Genomic DNA, 13737 nt, shown 5'->3' with positions numbered 1-13737 from the left:
CCAGAGCCAAGAAGCGGCACTGTTCCCTCTCTCATCCCTCCCCATGTATTCAGCCATGTGGGCGGCCCCACTCTGGCAAATACCTAAGGCTCCACCCCTTACAATGTAACAGGTGCACCCCAAAAAAGAAATATGGCCCAAATGAAAGAACAGATCAAAACTCCAAAAAAAGAACTAAGTAACAAAAAGATAGATAACCGATCAGAAACAAAGTTCAAAACACTGGTAATCAGGATGCTCACAGAAATGGCTGAATATGGTTGCAAAATACAGGAAGAAATGAAGGTTTCACAAAGTAAAATAAAGAAAAATATACAGGGAACCAACAGTGAAGGCAAGGAAACTGGGACTCAAATCAATTTGGAACAAAAGGAAAAAAATAAACATCCAACTGGAACAGAATGAAGAAACAAGAATTCAAAACAATGAGGAGAGACTGAGGAACCTCTGGGACAATTTTAAAAGTTCTAACATCTGAATCATAGGGGTGCCAGAAGGAGAAGAGGAAGACCAAGAAACTGGAAACTTATTTGAACATTAATAATGGAAGAGAACTTCCCCAATCTGGCAAAGAAACTAGACATGCAAGCCTAGAACATTCAGAATCTCAAAGAAGTTGGATCCAAACAGAAACACACCAAGGTACATCATAATCACATTACCTAAGATTAAAGATAAGAATCTTCAAAGCAATGAGAGAAAAGGACACAGTTACTACAAAGGAGTTCCCATAAGACTCTCAGCTGATTTCTCCAAAGAATCCTTACAGGCAAGAAGGGGCTGGAAAGAAGTATTCAAAGTCATGAAAGGCAATGACCTACAACCAAGATGACTCAATCCAGCAAAGCTCTCATTTAGGATGGAAGGGCAGATACAGTGCTTCCCAGATAAGGTCAAGTTAAAGGAGTTCATCATCCCTAAGCCCTTGTTATACGAAATGTTAAAGGGACTTATCTAAGAAAAAGAAGAAGATAAAAAACTATGAACAGTAAAATGACAACAAACTCACAACAATCAACAGCTGAACCTAAAAAACAAAACCTAAGCAAAGAACTAAAACAGGAACAGAATCACAGAAATGGAGATCACATGAAGGGTTATCAGTGGCGAGGGGGAGGGAGGAAATGGGGGAAAAGGTGCAGGGAATAAGAAGCATAAATGGTAGGCAAAAATAGACAGGAGGCTTAGAATAGTATAGGAAATGGAGAAGCCAAAGAACCTGTATGTACAACCCATGGATGTGAACTAAGGGGGTCGGGGGGAATGCTGGAGGGAGGAAGGTGCAGGACAGGGGGATAAAGAGAAAAAACTGGGACAACTGTAATAGCATAATCAACAAAATATAGTTAAAAAGAAACAGTGTGGGCAAGGCACTCCTATACACTGTTGTGAAAATTAGCTTGGTCAACCTCTTGAAGAGCTCTCTCTCAAAAGCACAAGCAAACACATCCTCTGACTTAAAAATTAACTTTAGGAGTCTATCCTATGGATATGCTCTCAAAATGAAATTACAGAGTACAAGCATTGTTTTACTAATAAAAGTTGGAAATACTAGTCCTTGGAAACACTAATAAAGCTTGGAAATGCAGTTATCCCACCTAGGTTAATTAAATTAGGGTAAATCTGCACAGTGGAATACCACGTAGCCATGAAAAAAAGTAGAGACAACAGCAATACGTCATCTTGGACTGGATCCTAGAAAAGCCCATTGGTGAAAATGGAAAAGGACATCTCGTGAAATCTAAATCAAGTCTGGAGTTTCGTTCATAGTGATGCACCGATGTTGGTCTTAGTTGTAACAGGTGTGCAATCATGTCAGATGTTAACCACAGAGGAAGCTGGGTGCATGGAGCTCAGGGCCTCTTTGTACCATCTTTGGAACTTTTCTGTAAATCTCTAATTATTCCGAAATAGAAAATGTATTAAAAAAGAATAGCGAAAACACTATGTAAACTGATGTCTAAGATAGAATGGGAGAAAAAAGCAAACTGCAAAAATTATATACAGATAATCCTACTTTGCCGTCTATGCCTGCATACAAAGGAATACATACGCATAGCTATGTAAGCCTATGTATAGAGTATGTACTTCTGAAAAGCTATTTAGAAAACTTCGAAGAGGAAATAGGAAACTTACTTTCTACTGTATATTCTTTTGCAAGTTTTAAAAAAGACATCATGTATTTATTTTTTAGAGAGAGGGGAAATGGAAGGAGAAAGAGAGGGGGAGAAACACTGATCAGGTGCCTCTCTCGTGCCCCCATCCGGGGACCTGCCTGGCAACCTAAGCATGCGCCCTGACCAGGAACTGAACAAATGACCTTTGGGTTTGCAGGATGACACCCAACCCACTGAGCTACACCAGTTGGGACTCTTTTGTAACTTTATAATTTTATACCATATGCTTATAAATCACCCATGGAAATCAATTATAAACAACTAAAAAAAATTGAATTGTATCTTATATGGTAGAGTGTCCTATTTACCAGATGATTCTAAGTGACGAGATAACAAATCTCACAAACTGGAAGCCAGACAGGAGCCTAGTTATCTAGTTTAGCACCCTCAATGACAGAGAGAAAAACCAAGGTTCAGCAAAGTTAAAACCGATAATGCTCATTGAAATGGCTCATATGAAAAAGAAAACAGTGTTTGTGAGCTTGTGGAGCAACTAGAACACTGAAATTAACAACTGTCACATTCGCTTTGGAAAACTGGCATTCATTGAGGAAAGCTGAGAATACACATACCCTTTTAAGATGTGGCCAGTAACTTCCTTCCCAAGCACATAATCAATGGGAACATGTACACACATGCACTAAACTGTTCCAGAGTGCTCACACCACCCTCAGTCCATAGCTCAAAACCAGAAACACCCCGAACGCCCACAGTAGAAACAAACAACACACCGCAGTACATGCACACAATCAGCACTATGCAGCATCGACAACACAAGCAATGGTTCCATGTGAAAAATAATGGCCCAGTCTGAACACAATGGAAAACAAGCAGCAAGGCACTGAAGAGTACATGGTGTACAATTCCAGTTTTATAAAGTTCAAAACCAGAAAAAACTAATCCATGCAAGTAGAAAGCAGGATAGTATTTACTTTTGAAAGAGAGAAAGGGTAGTGACAGGAAGAGACATAAAGGAAACTTCCAGGTGACTGGTAAGTTTAATTTCTCGGCCTACATGTTGGTTATTCAAGTGTTTTGTGTCCATTTATGTCACACTTTTATTTGTACACTTAGTTATATGTATGCCGTATTTCAATGAAATCAACTATTTAATTTTCAAAACTGAATTTAGGAGACCTGACCAGCGTGGCTCAGTGGATTGGGCATCATCCCACACAGTGAAAGGCTGCGGGTTCAACTCCCAGTCAGGGCACATGCCCGGGTTGTAGGCCAGGTTCCAAGTTCGGGCCACGCAAGAGGCACCCTGTCAATGTTTGTTACACCTTAGTGTTTCCCTCCCTTCCCCTCTCTCTGAATAGAAATAAAAATCTTTTTTGAAAAAACTGAACTTAGGAGACATTCTATAAAATCTAAACTGGTTTACCTATAAGGAGAGACGGGCTTAACATGGGATAAAAGGATTAAATATAGCCAAATCTTTCTTAAATGTATAAATACTCATTCGGCCCTTCTTGGAAAGTACTTGGAAAGACAGTATCCCTCAGTAAATTCATCTTGAGTTATTATCTACGCCAGTGTATTTGTAAAAAATATATACGAGGGCAAGAGTTAACTTACCGTCCTCTTCGAGCACATGACAATAGAACTCCCCAGGACTGTATAGCATACAGACCACCACATCTACTGTCTGGTTCACAGCAAGTCCAGCCCATGTCCATGCCGGTGGACTTAGTTTGGCTTCTACATCCAAGGGAACTGTGAGAATAAATGGACATTTCGTAAAAACAAATGGCGTTAGAAATATGCTTTGGAAGAACTGAATTTTCATGATTTTCTTAGTGAATTTATAAGAAAGTTTACCAGTATTCCCATTAACTATTACTACCCTCAGTGAATTTCACATTTCAAATTCATTCACATTTGTGACTGATTTTCAGCTACCAGTGACCTATAAAACTCTCAACAAATTTTCAGTTCCCAAACATACTGTTACATGTATTTGGATGAATTATTGATTTTTTCTAAGATTTTATTTATTTATTGAGAAGGGAGAGAAAAAGAGGAGGGAAGCAGCAACCGGTTGCCTCTCACAGGCCCCCAACCAGGGACCTGGCACGCAACCCAGGCATGTGCCTTGACAGGGAATTGAACCAGCGACCATTCAGCTCACAGGCCAGCACTCAATCCACTGCGCCACACCAGCCAGGGCCAACTGCTCGATTTAGAAAGACAACAGGTACTCGACATAATCCTCTTTGAAAGTCTGAGAACTCACACCTCGAGGAAACCACCCGACCTCCAGCGTCAACACTGTCTGGCTGGCACATCACTCACCACTGGCTTCTTTCGCGTCACTGGGTTTCTCCGTCACTGTCCCCTTTCCCCAGACGGCAAAGCCTGCATCTGTGAGAACTTGCGCCACGCTGACGTTAGGTGTCTCGGACTTGTCTGTAAGCTCCACTAGAGAGCTGTTTTCCAACTTGTCCACCACTTTCACCGTGATCATTTGGTTCTGTACCACTTTTTTCATCAGACAAATAGCTTCTGGAGTCCAGATTCCTAATGATGGCTTCACTCCTAACAAAGAATTTTTTAAGGGAGGTTAAAAAATATTTCTTACAGTACACATTTAGAAATTCCATTTCTGATTTCCACAAAGGTAAACTTAAGTAATCTGTGACAAACACTGGAACCAAAAAGCTCCATCTGAGCAGAAGGATTTGCTAAACACGAAAGTAAAGGCAAAATTACACAGAAAAAGCCTGTAAAAAGCTTCCATATGTCTATGTAAAAAAAAAATTCCATTGATAAGAAATGTTCAGCAAAGCCAGTCCACGGAGACGGAAGGACTAACAGCCTGGCGAGGGGGCTCAGCGATAAACAGCATGAGAGGTCTCATCTGGGTGACAGCAGCGCTGTGAAAGGTACTAAAAAATTATTTAATTATACACCTCAGACGGTGAATTTTGGGGCCTATGTAAATTAAGTCTTAATAACATTGTTAAGAAAATCATAAACAGGAGCACAAAGCAATCCAGAAGCAGCAGCGGTCCCTCACGTCAGGGTCTGACACACCTGCACGGGAACCCGGCTTCTGCCTAGTTCATAGAACGGAAGAGCCGAGTGACCTACAAAAAAGTATTTGGCTGCACTGGTAATACAGCAAATTAAAATAACTTCATGCTCAGCTTATTAAAATTGGCCAAGGTAAAATAATATGGAAATACTGGGCTGGTCAAAAAGTTTGTTTAGTTTTTTTTGTAAAATCACAGACACATTTTTCACTTTCATGAGTAACTAATGATTTAGCTGTTTTAAGTATGTTGGTTATCTCCCGGGTGGTATAACACTGATTGTTCTCAATTAATGTCTCGATTTGATCGCTGTCAACTTCAACTGGTCTGTCTGACTGTGGAGCATCGTCCAGCGAGCAATCTCCAGCACGAAACTTTGCAAGCCACTTAGATTTGACGCGTTCAGTTCATCACAGGACCTTCTCCATACGCTGCACAAATATTTTCTTTTGCATTTCAGTTGCTTTTACCTTTCTTGAAATAATAAAGCATAATATGCCAATGTTGCTTATTTTCTTCCATCTGCAGTATTAAAATGGCCACAGAAAAATTCACCAATTTTGTTAAGATTTTTAGAAAAGGCACACTGATATGACAGCTGTCACAATACAATCTAACAAAATTTTTTCAAATAAAGTTAAGGACAACTAAGTAGTACTAGAGCCATCTTACAGGAAAAAAACAAATGAACTTTTTGGCCAACCCAGTATCTACCTGGTGTACCAGTGTGTGAAGGAATTGACCGCCTCCTACTTTTCTGGCAGATGTGTCTACCAGTTCAACCCCTCGGGAAGAACAACCACAAACATGAAAAGAAGCATACCCACTGACACCTCTATTTCTCCTAAGGGCCAGTTTTGCAATTTATCTATACCTTGCAACCTAGCTTAAGTAAATGATCTTGGGTAGGTTGTAAAATGTAGTTAAAAGAACATCGTTAATAGTGAAAACCTGGAAGTATCTAGTTAAATCAGGGTACATTTAAATGAAGGTGGTAGAGGCCAATTACTGACATAGGAGGAAGACCCCCCCACCACACGTGGGACAAGTTACACAAATAACAATTTCTAAGCACACGCTGCAACGTTCCTATTGCTTTTACAAGTGCTTTCCTTCTACTTCATGTAGTTAATAGGCATCTATGATATTAATGACGCAGGCTCCATAAGCAGCAAAAAAAAAAAAACCCATTTCATAACATTAAATTTTGTTTTATTACAGCTAGTGTTTCTTAAATGTTCTATTAAGAAATTATTTTTATACAAAGCTAAGTTATGTCTGAACATAGTCCTTTATCTTATCAGTAGTTTAATTTAAATTCTAATACTGCCACTCCAGGTTTTAGTAGCTTAAGAATACTGGGATCGTAAAACTCTCCTACCTGCCAGCACACACTTTATTGCTTGCATGGGCAATTCCAACAACTTCGGAGTTATGGAACACAATCTTTTCAAACTAAGGATTTCAAAGTTTCCGTAATCTACATATCCAACCAGCACAGATTCTTCAGAAGCATAGGCCAAAACGGAGGCACGGTACCACTGATCGTCCTCTGAAAAAAGGAGACTCGGTCTCAAATGATTTTCCCATGTAGCTGGAAACAAAACTTTCCTTCCCAAATTTAGAAATGGTCATTTGTAGATTTTAATATTGAGCTTAATGATTATTCACATTGCTACCTCTGCTTAATGGAAGCCTTCAACTCCTATGGTAGCGCCTTTATTCTTACCTTACTGACCACTCATGCCATATGCTGTCATTATTTATTTCCATGCCTTGTCTGCCTAGGAGACAGCTCATTATGACACAGAACATGTTTTGGTCATGTCAACCCACTAGGTCTTGTTCACTGCATGGACATTGGCTCAGGCATCAGGCAGAGCTAACGTTAGAGTACCTGGCAGAGAGTGAACCAGACCCCGCCAACTGAGCCACCTCTTTGTGGAGGCCTACTGCTGTCTCCCCTTCCGTGAGGCCACTGGACCTCCCATCAGCAAAGAATAACAGACCCGAGTCACCCAAGGCCAGGCCTGTGCCGTCACCGAGGCCCTCTGGCCGCCCCAAAGAAGGCTGGTGAAGACACGAGCTCCCTCCCCCGCCGCACCTTCACACGCTGGTGGTAACAGAATTATCTGTACCAGTCTCCTAAAACCGCAGGGCTGACAGAACAAGAGAACCTCCTTTACCCACGCCTCACCACACACTCACGGGCCCTGTTCCCTGACACACTTTGATTTAGTTTAACTGGACATACTTAAGAACATAATTGGTGCACTTTAATACTCCAGTTTCAAATAGAGCCATCCTGTGCAAACTGAAGATTCGATCTCACCCACAGGTACTTAACAATGAGTAAAGAACTGAGTAACACTGTCTTCCCTCACCCGAGAACTGAGCGCAGCAGATGTCGCCGATGGCCGGGTAAAAATCTGAGCGAGGGGACATCTGGCCGCAGTGCTCGCGAAGGGATGCCTGCAGCTCAGCGAGCTTATCTGCAGACACAGACCACTTCTTAGATGAGAGAAATACACACCTACACGACATCCTCATTTTTGCACGTTGAATCTCTTGAAGTATGTTATCTCGAGAGCACAGATTGAGAAAATTTACTTACAGCCACTTTGTAGTTTCTGACAAAAGAAGTCTTCCGGAGTCTGAATGTGGGAAACCACACCACAGAACTCATCACCTACGTTCAAAGTTAACACTTTGGGGATCAAGTCTCTTCTGTCTACAACAATTTTGTTTTCAGCTGTCATTTTTCCAACATCTTCAGGCTCACCTCATCAGAAAACAGAAAAATAAATCATTTTGGCTTCATTAATCCAATTTTCCAGCTGTTCAGGCCCACCCGTGCTTTCCACACGTCTAGGCCTTAACAGGTGCTGTTCTCTCCCCGCCCCCTTGCCCAAGCACTCCCAGCCGCCAGCAGCCTGATAATCCCCTGCTCAGCGTGGTGTCACTCTGAAACGGTTCCTCTCCAAGTCTGGATCAGGAGCCTTTCCCCGGCGCCCCCTGCACCCACACGTCCTTATTCACGCCGTGTCTGTGACAGTACCACACACCTCCACAGTGCAGTAGTGAAGCAGGTATTGCTCAGTGATTTCTGTTCCTTCCGCCGATACCTCTGCACCGTTACTGACTGCCTCCCAGAAGCCTTTGCTCTGCTGATGCTCTGGCAACAGTTCCCCCACGCCCTTCCCACCCTGCCCATCACAGCTTCTCGCGTGATATCATAGGCCCCTCACTGTTCTTCCTCACTCCACACTCTCCCCAAGATACCACCAACACTTCTGGTTTCGACCATGACTGCTATCAGACCACGGAGTGTTTGGTTTTTCTCCACTGACGGAAAAGTACTACTGAAAGCTTTTCAGCGGAGTTGTCACACCAAGATTTGTGTTTTAGGGATGTCACGTAGGCAGTAATGTAAGAATACAGACAGGAGACAAAAAAAATTAAAATCAAAGGGTTGTTGCAATTGTCTTGAATGTTAAGGATTCCTGAACTGAAAAAAAAAAAGTAGTAATAGGAAAAGAAAGAAAAAATACATATAAAAAGGACACAGGATGAAGAATCAATAAAGACTTCACAAGTAATCAGAGCAAGAGATGGGAGGTGAAGGAGAAGACAGATTCACAGGTAAATTAAGTTTGTTTAAGTGACCGGATGAGCCCAATCACGGAATCGTTACTCTGGAGATCAGCTCTGGAGGAATGAGCAGAGACAAGGAAGCATGTCTTCACTGAAGGCACAGTCATGCTAGCACTTACATGCATGACCCATGGACATGAACTAAGGGGGGGGGGTTGCTGGAGGGAATGGGGGTACCAGGTGGAGGAGGGCAAAGGGGAAAACTGGGACAGCTGTAAGAGCATAATCAATAAAATAGATTTAAAAAATAATTCAGGTGAGTTGTGTGCTTCACAACAACATTTCAGTCAACGACAGACGCATGTACAGCAGTGGTCCTGTGAGATTATAATGAAGCTGAAACATCCCTGTGACATTGTGACATCGCAGCACGAGGCGCTGCTCCCGAGTCTGTGGTGGCGCTGCCGGAAACACACCTATGAGGTGCCGGCACAGCACATACGAGGGCAGTGCAGGCTACACCAGCTCGGTGTGCGAAGTGCACTGCACCATGTCTGCACGAGGACAACATCACCTGACGACACATTTCTCAGAACACCCCCGTCGTTAAGCAGCACACAACGGGACCTGGTAAACGAGCAAAGTAAAGGAGAAGCAGCCTCCAGGAAAGGACACAGCAGACCAGGCAATGAGAAAACGAAGTGATCAGAGCAAAACTTCTGGGTTCTCATTCAACCAAATGAAAAGGAAACACATGCAAATAAAAACTTAAAAAGAAACACCATCCTACTACAACAGGATGTTACAGCCTTGTTTACCATTGCTGGAACACCCAAATAAGAAAAACAAATTAAACTAAGGAAACGTTAGCTAAAAATCCCTCAACCCAAAGCGTTACTAGATATTTAGTACTTTGTTAACCTCTGATAATTATCATGTCAAGGATTAATCTGAAAGATAGGGAAGAATTAGGCAGGGGAGACTGAAAATACAAATAAGGTACTACTAAATACAAAATGCCACCTTTCATGAATAAAGTTTATAGAATGATTAGCATTTCCATTAATCTGACACTGACAGCTCCGTTTTTCTGTCTAGTAGAGGAGACACTCTTTGATAACTAAGTTACGACGCTGTCCACTACTAATGTGTATACTCACTTTGATCTGCACGTGGCTTCTCAGGATTCTGTCCCTCAGGTATTAAGCCATATCCCATTTCCACAAGCACATGGTCTAAGAGTTTCCCTACAAGTGATTAAGAAAACAGATCTACATTGACATATATACTAAATATTAGGGAAAGAATAAATACAAATGAGTCATAATTACATGATTTAGAGATTATAGCTATTAAAACCCTAGCATATTGCTTACTAGTTCATTTTCCACATACAAAATATGTTTTAGTGATGCTCAGCTTTAAAAATTGAGGCAAAATTCCCAGCATCACTTGAAAGAAAATTTAATGAAAAGATACCACTTCAAAATTGTGATTGCCAAGAAAGATTTAGCAGCTCCACACTGGCGTGCTCAGGAAGACAGCGCTGATGGGGAAACAATGACTTGAACACACAAGACTGCCACTGCTCAGACACGGAGTACGGCTGACACAAGGGCCAGCCAGCACTGCCAGTGCTCTGAGGTCATAATAAACATACACAGCAATGAAACGAAGCACAGATTTTTATACTTAATTTCACAACAGGATTAACTGCATTTTCTACCAAGTTACCAACCAACCCTGAGCCTCTAGAAGTAGCAGAGTGAGACCCTGGAGACTGAGAGGCAACCACAGGCACACCAGGAAGAAGGGCCCCTTTCAACCAGACACACGGCCAGAGTGGCAGAGCAGGATCCCGAAGTGCTTCCGCTTCCACAACCTGAACACTGGGTACTTACTACAGTCTTGATACTAATGACACACAGTTCTGAGAAGGTTGTTCCAAGAAAAAACAATGGTGATGAAAATGAATGAATTCACAGTGAGATTTCTGACAAGGAGTGGGAATCAGGAGGAGATATTATATTATGGCCATATTAAAAGGATAATACAGTTATCCCATATGAAGTCTAGATCTAGCCTTTTAATCCACTCAGTTCCGTGAATCCGTGCCATGTCTGTGACAAACTGCCAACTGCAAGAGCAGGGCCAAGGCCGTGTCTTCAGTCACAGCCTGAATGACCCCAGAGCAGGGCTCACTTCATGTTTCTATGCCTTCTCTGAACAACAGGAAGATACTAAAGAACATATTTAGCACTCCCTCCGTTTAAAAAGAAAGAGGCAGATCTTACCGGAACTGGGCAGCACGACATCCACGGCAAATGTAGCCACTTCTTCTTTCAGGATGTCAGCGATTTTTACAGAGCAGTACTGCTCCATCAGCAGTGACTTAATAGTTTTGATACAGTCATTGCTCCAATTTCCCTCTGCTGGGACCACACCAGCCACAAAGCATTTTATGGCCTGAAAAATTTTGCACAATTTACTAAAAAAAAATCAGTTTTTGAAAATGACATTTTCTAATTAATCATGTGATGATTTTATAAGAGAATGTGCTTCCTGCAGAAAAATTATCAAAACTCTTCAAAAGTAGTAACCAAATAAACAATTTTATGTGTAATTATTTTTGTTTGGGTACTCTCTTCACAATGCTTTGACTTCTGGGACTTGAAGCTTGAGAAGTTGATAAAAGGATAATCATTATCCCTCAATTATGCATCAATTCAGGTCACTTTCAAACAGTGTAATAAACAGAAAAATGATTATTTTTAAAGAGTAGATTGATAAAATGTGCCTAAAAATGCTAATAGTTCCTCTCACCTGAGGTAGTACTTAAAGAAGCCACGAAAACCAGTGAGTGTTTATGTGTAAAAGGATATGCCAACAGGTACTAATGGCAGGATCGAACAAGCAAATACTACATTCATCAAAACATTAAACACAGCTCCTTTGGGATCCTATTAGGAATTTACAAAGTAAAAGAGACTCACACAAGGAGGAAACAAATCAATGTTTTTGTTTAGTTGCTGAATTCTGTTTACTGGAATTATTTCTTCATTTCCATAATCAATATATAAGACTTGTGCCTTCTTCTGTACTAAATCGACGGCTTGTATTATTACTCTGTTCCAGGACTGAAATAAAATAAAAATGGTACTCTACTTCAAAACAGCATTCCACAATCTTAGGTTTAAAAATCCTCAACCAATACACAGAGCATGCAAAGGAAAGGCAATAGCCTGGTTACTCGGATATTCCCTATTAGGGCGTTCAATTAACAAGTTAACATAATTTCTAATAATCTTGCTAAGAAACAGCTAAAATTGTCTAATTAGGCCACTTTAATATCCATAAATATTGCCAAGCTATTCTAACCCAGCAGACTCGATGACACACTGCTGGCTCAGCGACACAATTAAGCACAAGCTCTGAGACTAGCAATCTGTCTGCAACCAGCTCTCGAGCAGCCTATAAACAGAGCTGGATGGGGAGAGCGAGCCCAGGGAGGAAGTAACCCCACAGAGCCTGGAATGCGGCCAGAGGAAGAAAAACAGAGGTCTGCCCAGTCTCGCCTTTAAGCCATCTCCTGCATCATTAAAAGCTCTGGTGTCAAGTTGACAGGACCGAAGTAAAGTAAAACATCTTATTAAATAATTCATCTCAACAGAGGTTACCTGGTCAACAGTGTACTTGGCAACGCAAACTTCCCCCTTAACAGGAATATAGTCGTCCTCATGCACCGTGTTTGCATAGGTTTCCTTTAAGCTCGCAGAGAGTCGGTTCATGTACTCTAAAACTTCTGAAGAATACAACTGCACATAAAAGTCACCTGGGTGTTTGAATTCAGTAACTGTACCCTTTCAAAAACAGAAAAGACGCAGTAATTCACTGGGAACACAAGCAAATGTGAATTTATTAAAGCTTTATGACTAAAATACAGGAAGTGTTGCAGTTTTTGCAATTTGTATCAATTTCATCGGATGATATTTTGTAGCTACCTTATGCATTCAAAATAGAAAAGGAAATAAAATCTATAGTTCTTTGGATCTCTGCCTGTGAAAATTAAACAATAAATACCTTTATTTCCATGGTTTTCCTGAGTTGTAGACTTCTCAAATCAGAAAACATTATTTTATCAGCACAAATGGCTATTTCTTTAGTAACTCCAAGTGGATAGTTACTCTGGTTTAAAAAAAACACACACACACACACAAATGAGTTACATGCAAGCACATGTTTCAGTGAGACTGTGGCCATTATCTACTGGAATCAAGGTCAAAGTGGCCTGGCTTTTAGGCCTGAATAAGAGGACAGCACACACCTTCAGGAGTCCCTAAAACTCACTGTCCACAGGCCATGTGCAGAGCGCGGGGCTCACCCACAAACTGTGCCGGGATGATGAAGAGAGTGTTGAGTTTCTTAAAAGGGGCAGGGTGCTTTAAGTTTGTACCTGGTAACATTTTTGGAGGAATAACTATTCAAGGCAGACTATACATATGTTTCTGACAGGGACTGAGAATTCATGGATCATTACATTTCAGCATGGCAGTCCCTGCTTGGAGACTGCCTTTCTGGCCCCTCACCCAGAGGACTTGGCCCTAAGGACAGGGGAGCAGCCATCCTGCCATGGAGTAATACCCACTCCCGCCCCCCTGCACAGAATAAAACTCCCAGGAACCCCTGAGACGTGCACAATCAATTTTTTTTAAAGTACCAGCCAGACAAGGCTACAAGTGATCTATAAATGAGCCGTACATAACCTACGGTCTTCAGATTACGAATGATTTAGCCCACACAGCTGTCTAAACAGGAGCACGCAGTTAACAGAAAACATGCCCACCAAAGAACAGGGCCGCATTAGAACCCAGTGCACGAGGCCGGAGCACGTGCACTGCAGGGTGGCCAGGATAGAGGACTCTCTCCAGTCC

The 13737-nt window shown here is 41.6% G+C and overlaps 1 protein-coding gene across 1 annotated transcript in view; it reads right to left on the bottom strand.

The window, feature by feature from the left end:
* The window catches only part of TDRD1 (tudor domain containing 1), a 39864-nt gene that overhangs the window by 16803 nt on the left and 9324 nt on the right, over positions 1-13737 (bottom strand). The window contains exons 7-16 of the mRNA XM_045854524.1: positions 12887-12991; positions 12484-12666; positions 11800-11943; positions 11101-11272; positions 9967-10053; positions 7827-7994; positions 7597-7704; positions 6594-6764; positions 4473-4715; positions 3756-3893 (exon numbers count right to left, since the gene is read on the bottom strand). Coding sequence (XP_045710480.1) covers positions 3756-3893; positions 4473-4715; positions 6594-6764; positions 7597-7704; positions 7827-7994; positions 9967-10053; positions 11101-11272; positions 11800-11943; positions 12484-12666; positions 12887-12991 — 1519 coding nt within the window. The remainder of the gene's footprint in view (positions 1-3755; positions 3894-4472; positions 4716-6593; positions 6765-7596; positions 7705-7826; positions 7995-9966; positions 10054-11100; positions 11273-11799; positions 11944-12483; positions 12667-12886; positions 12992-13737) is intronic.

The sequence above is a fragment of the Phyllostomus hastatus genome, unplaced genomic scaffold, assembly GCF_019186645.2.
Source record: "Phyllostomus hastatus isolate PE091 unplaced genomic scaffold, TTU_PhHast_1.1 phas_scaffold_1066, whole genome shotgun sequence".
Classification (NCBI taxonomy): domain Eukaryota; kingdom Metazoa; phylum Chordata; class Mammalia; order Chiroptera; family Phyllostomidae; genus Phyllostomus; species Phyllostomus hastatus.
This window is presented reverse-complemented; position numbering and strand designations above follow the sequence as displayed.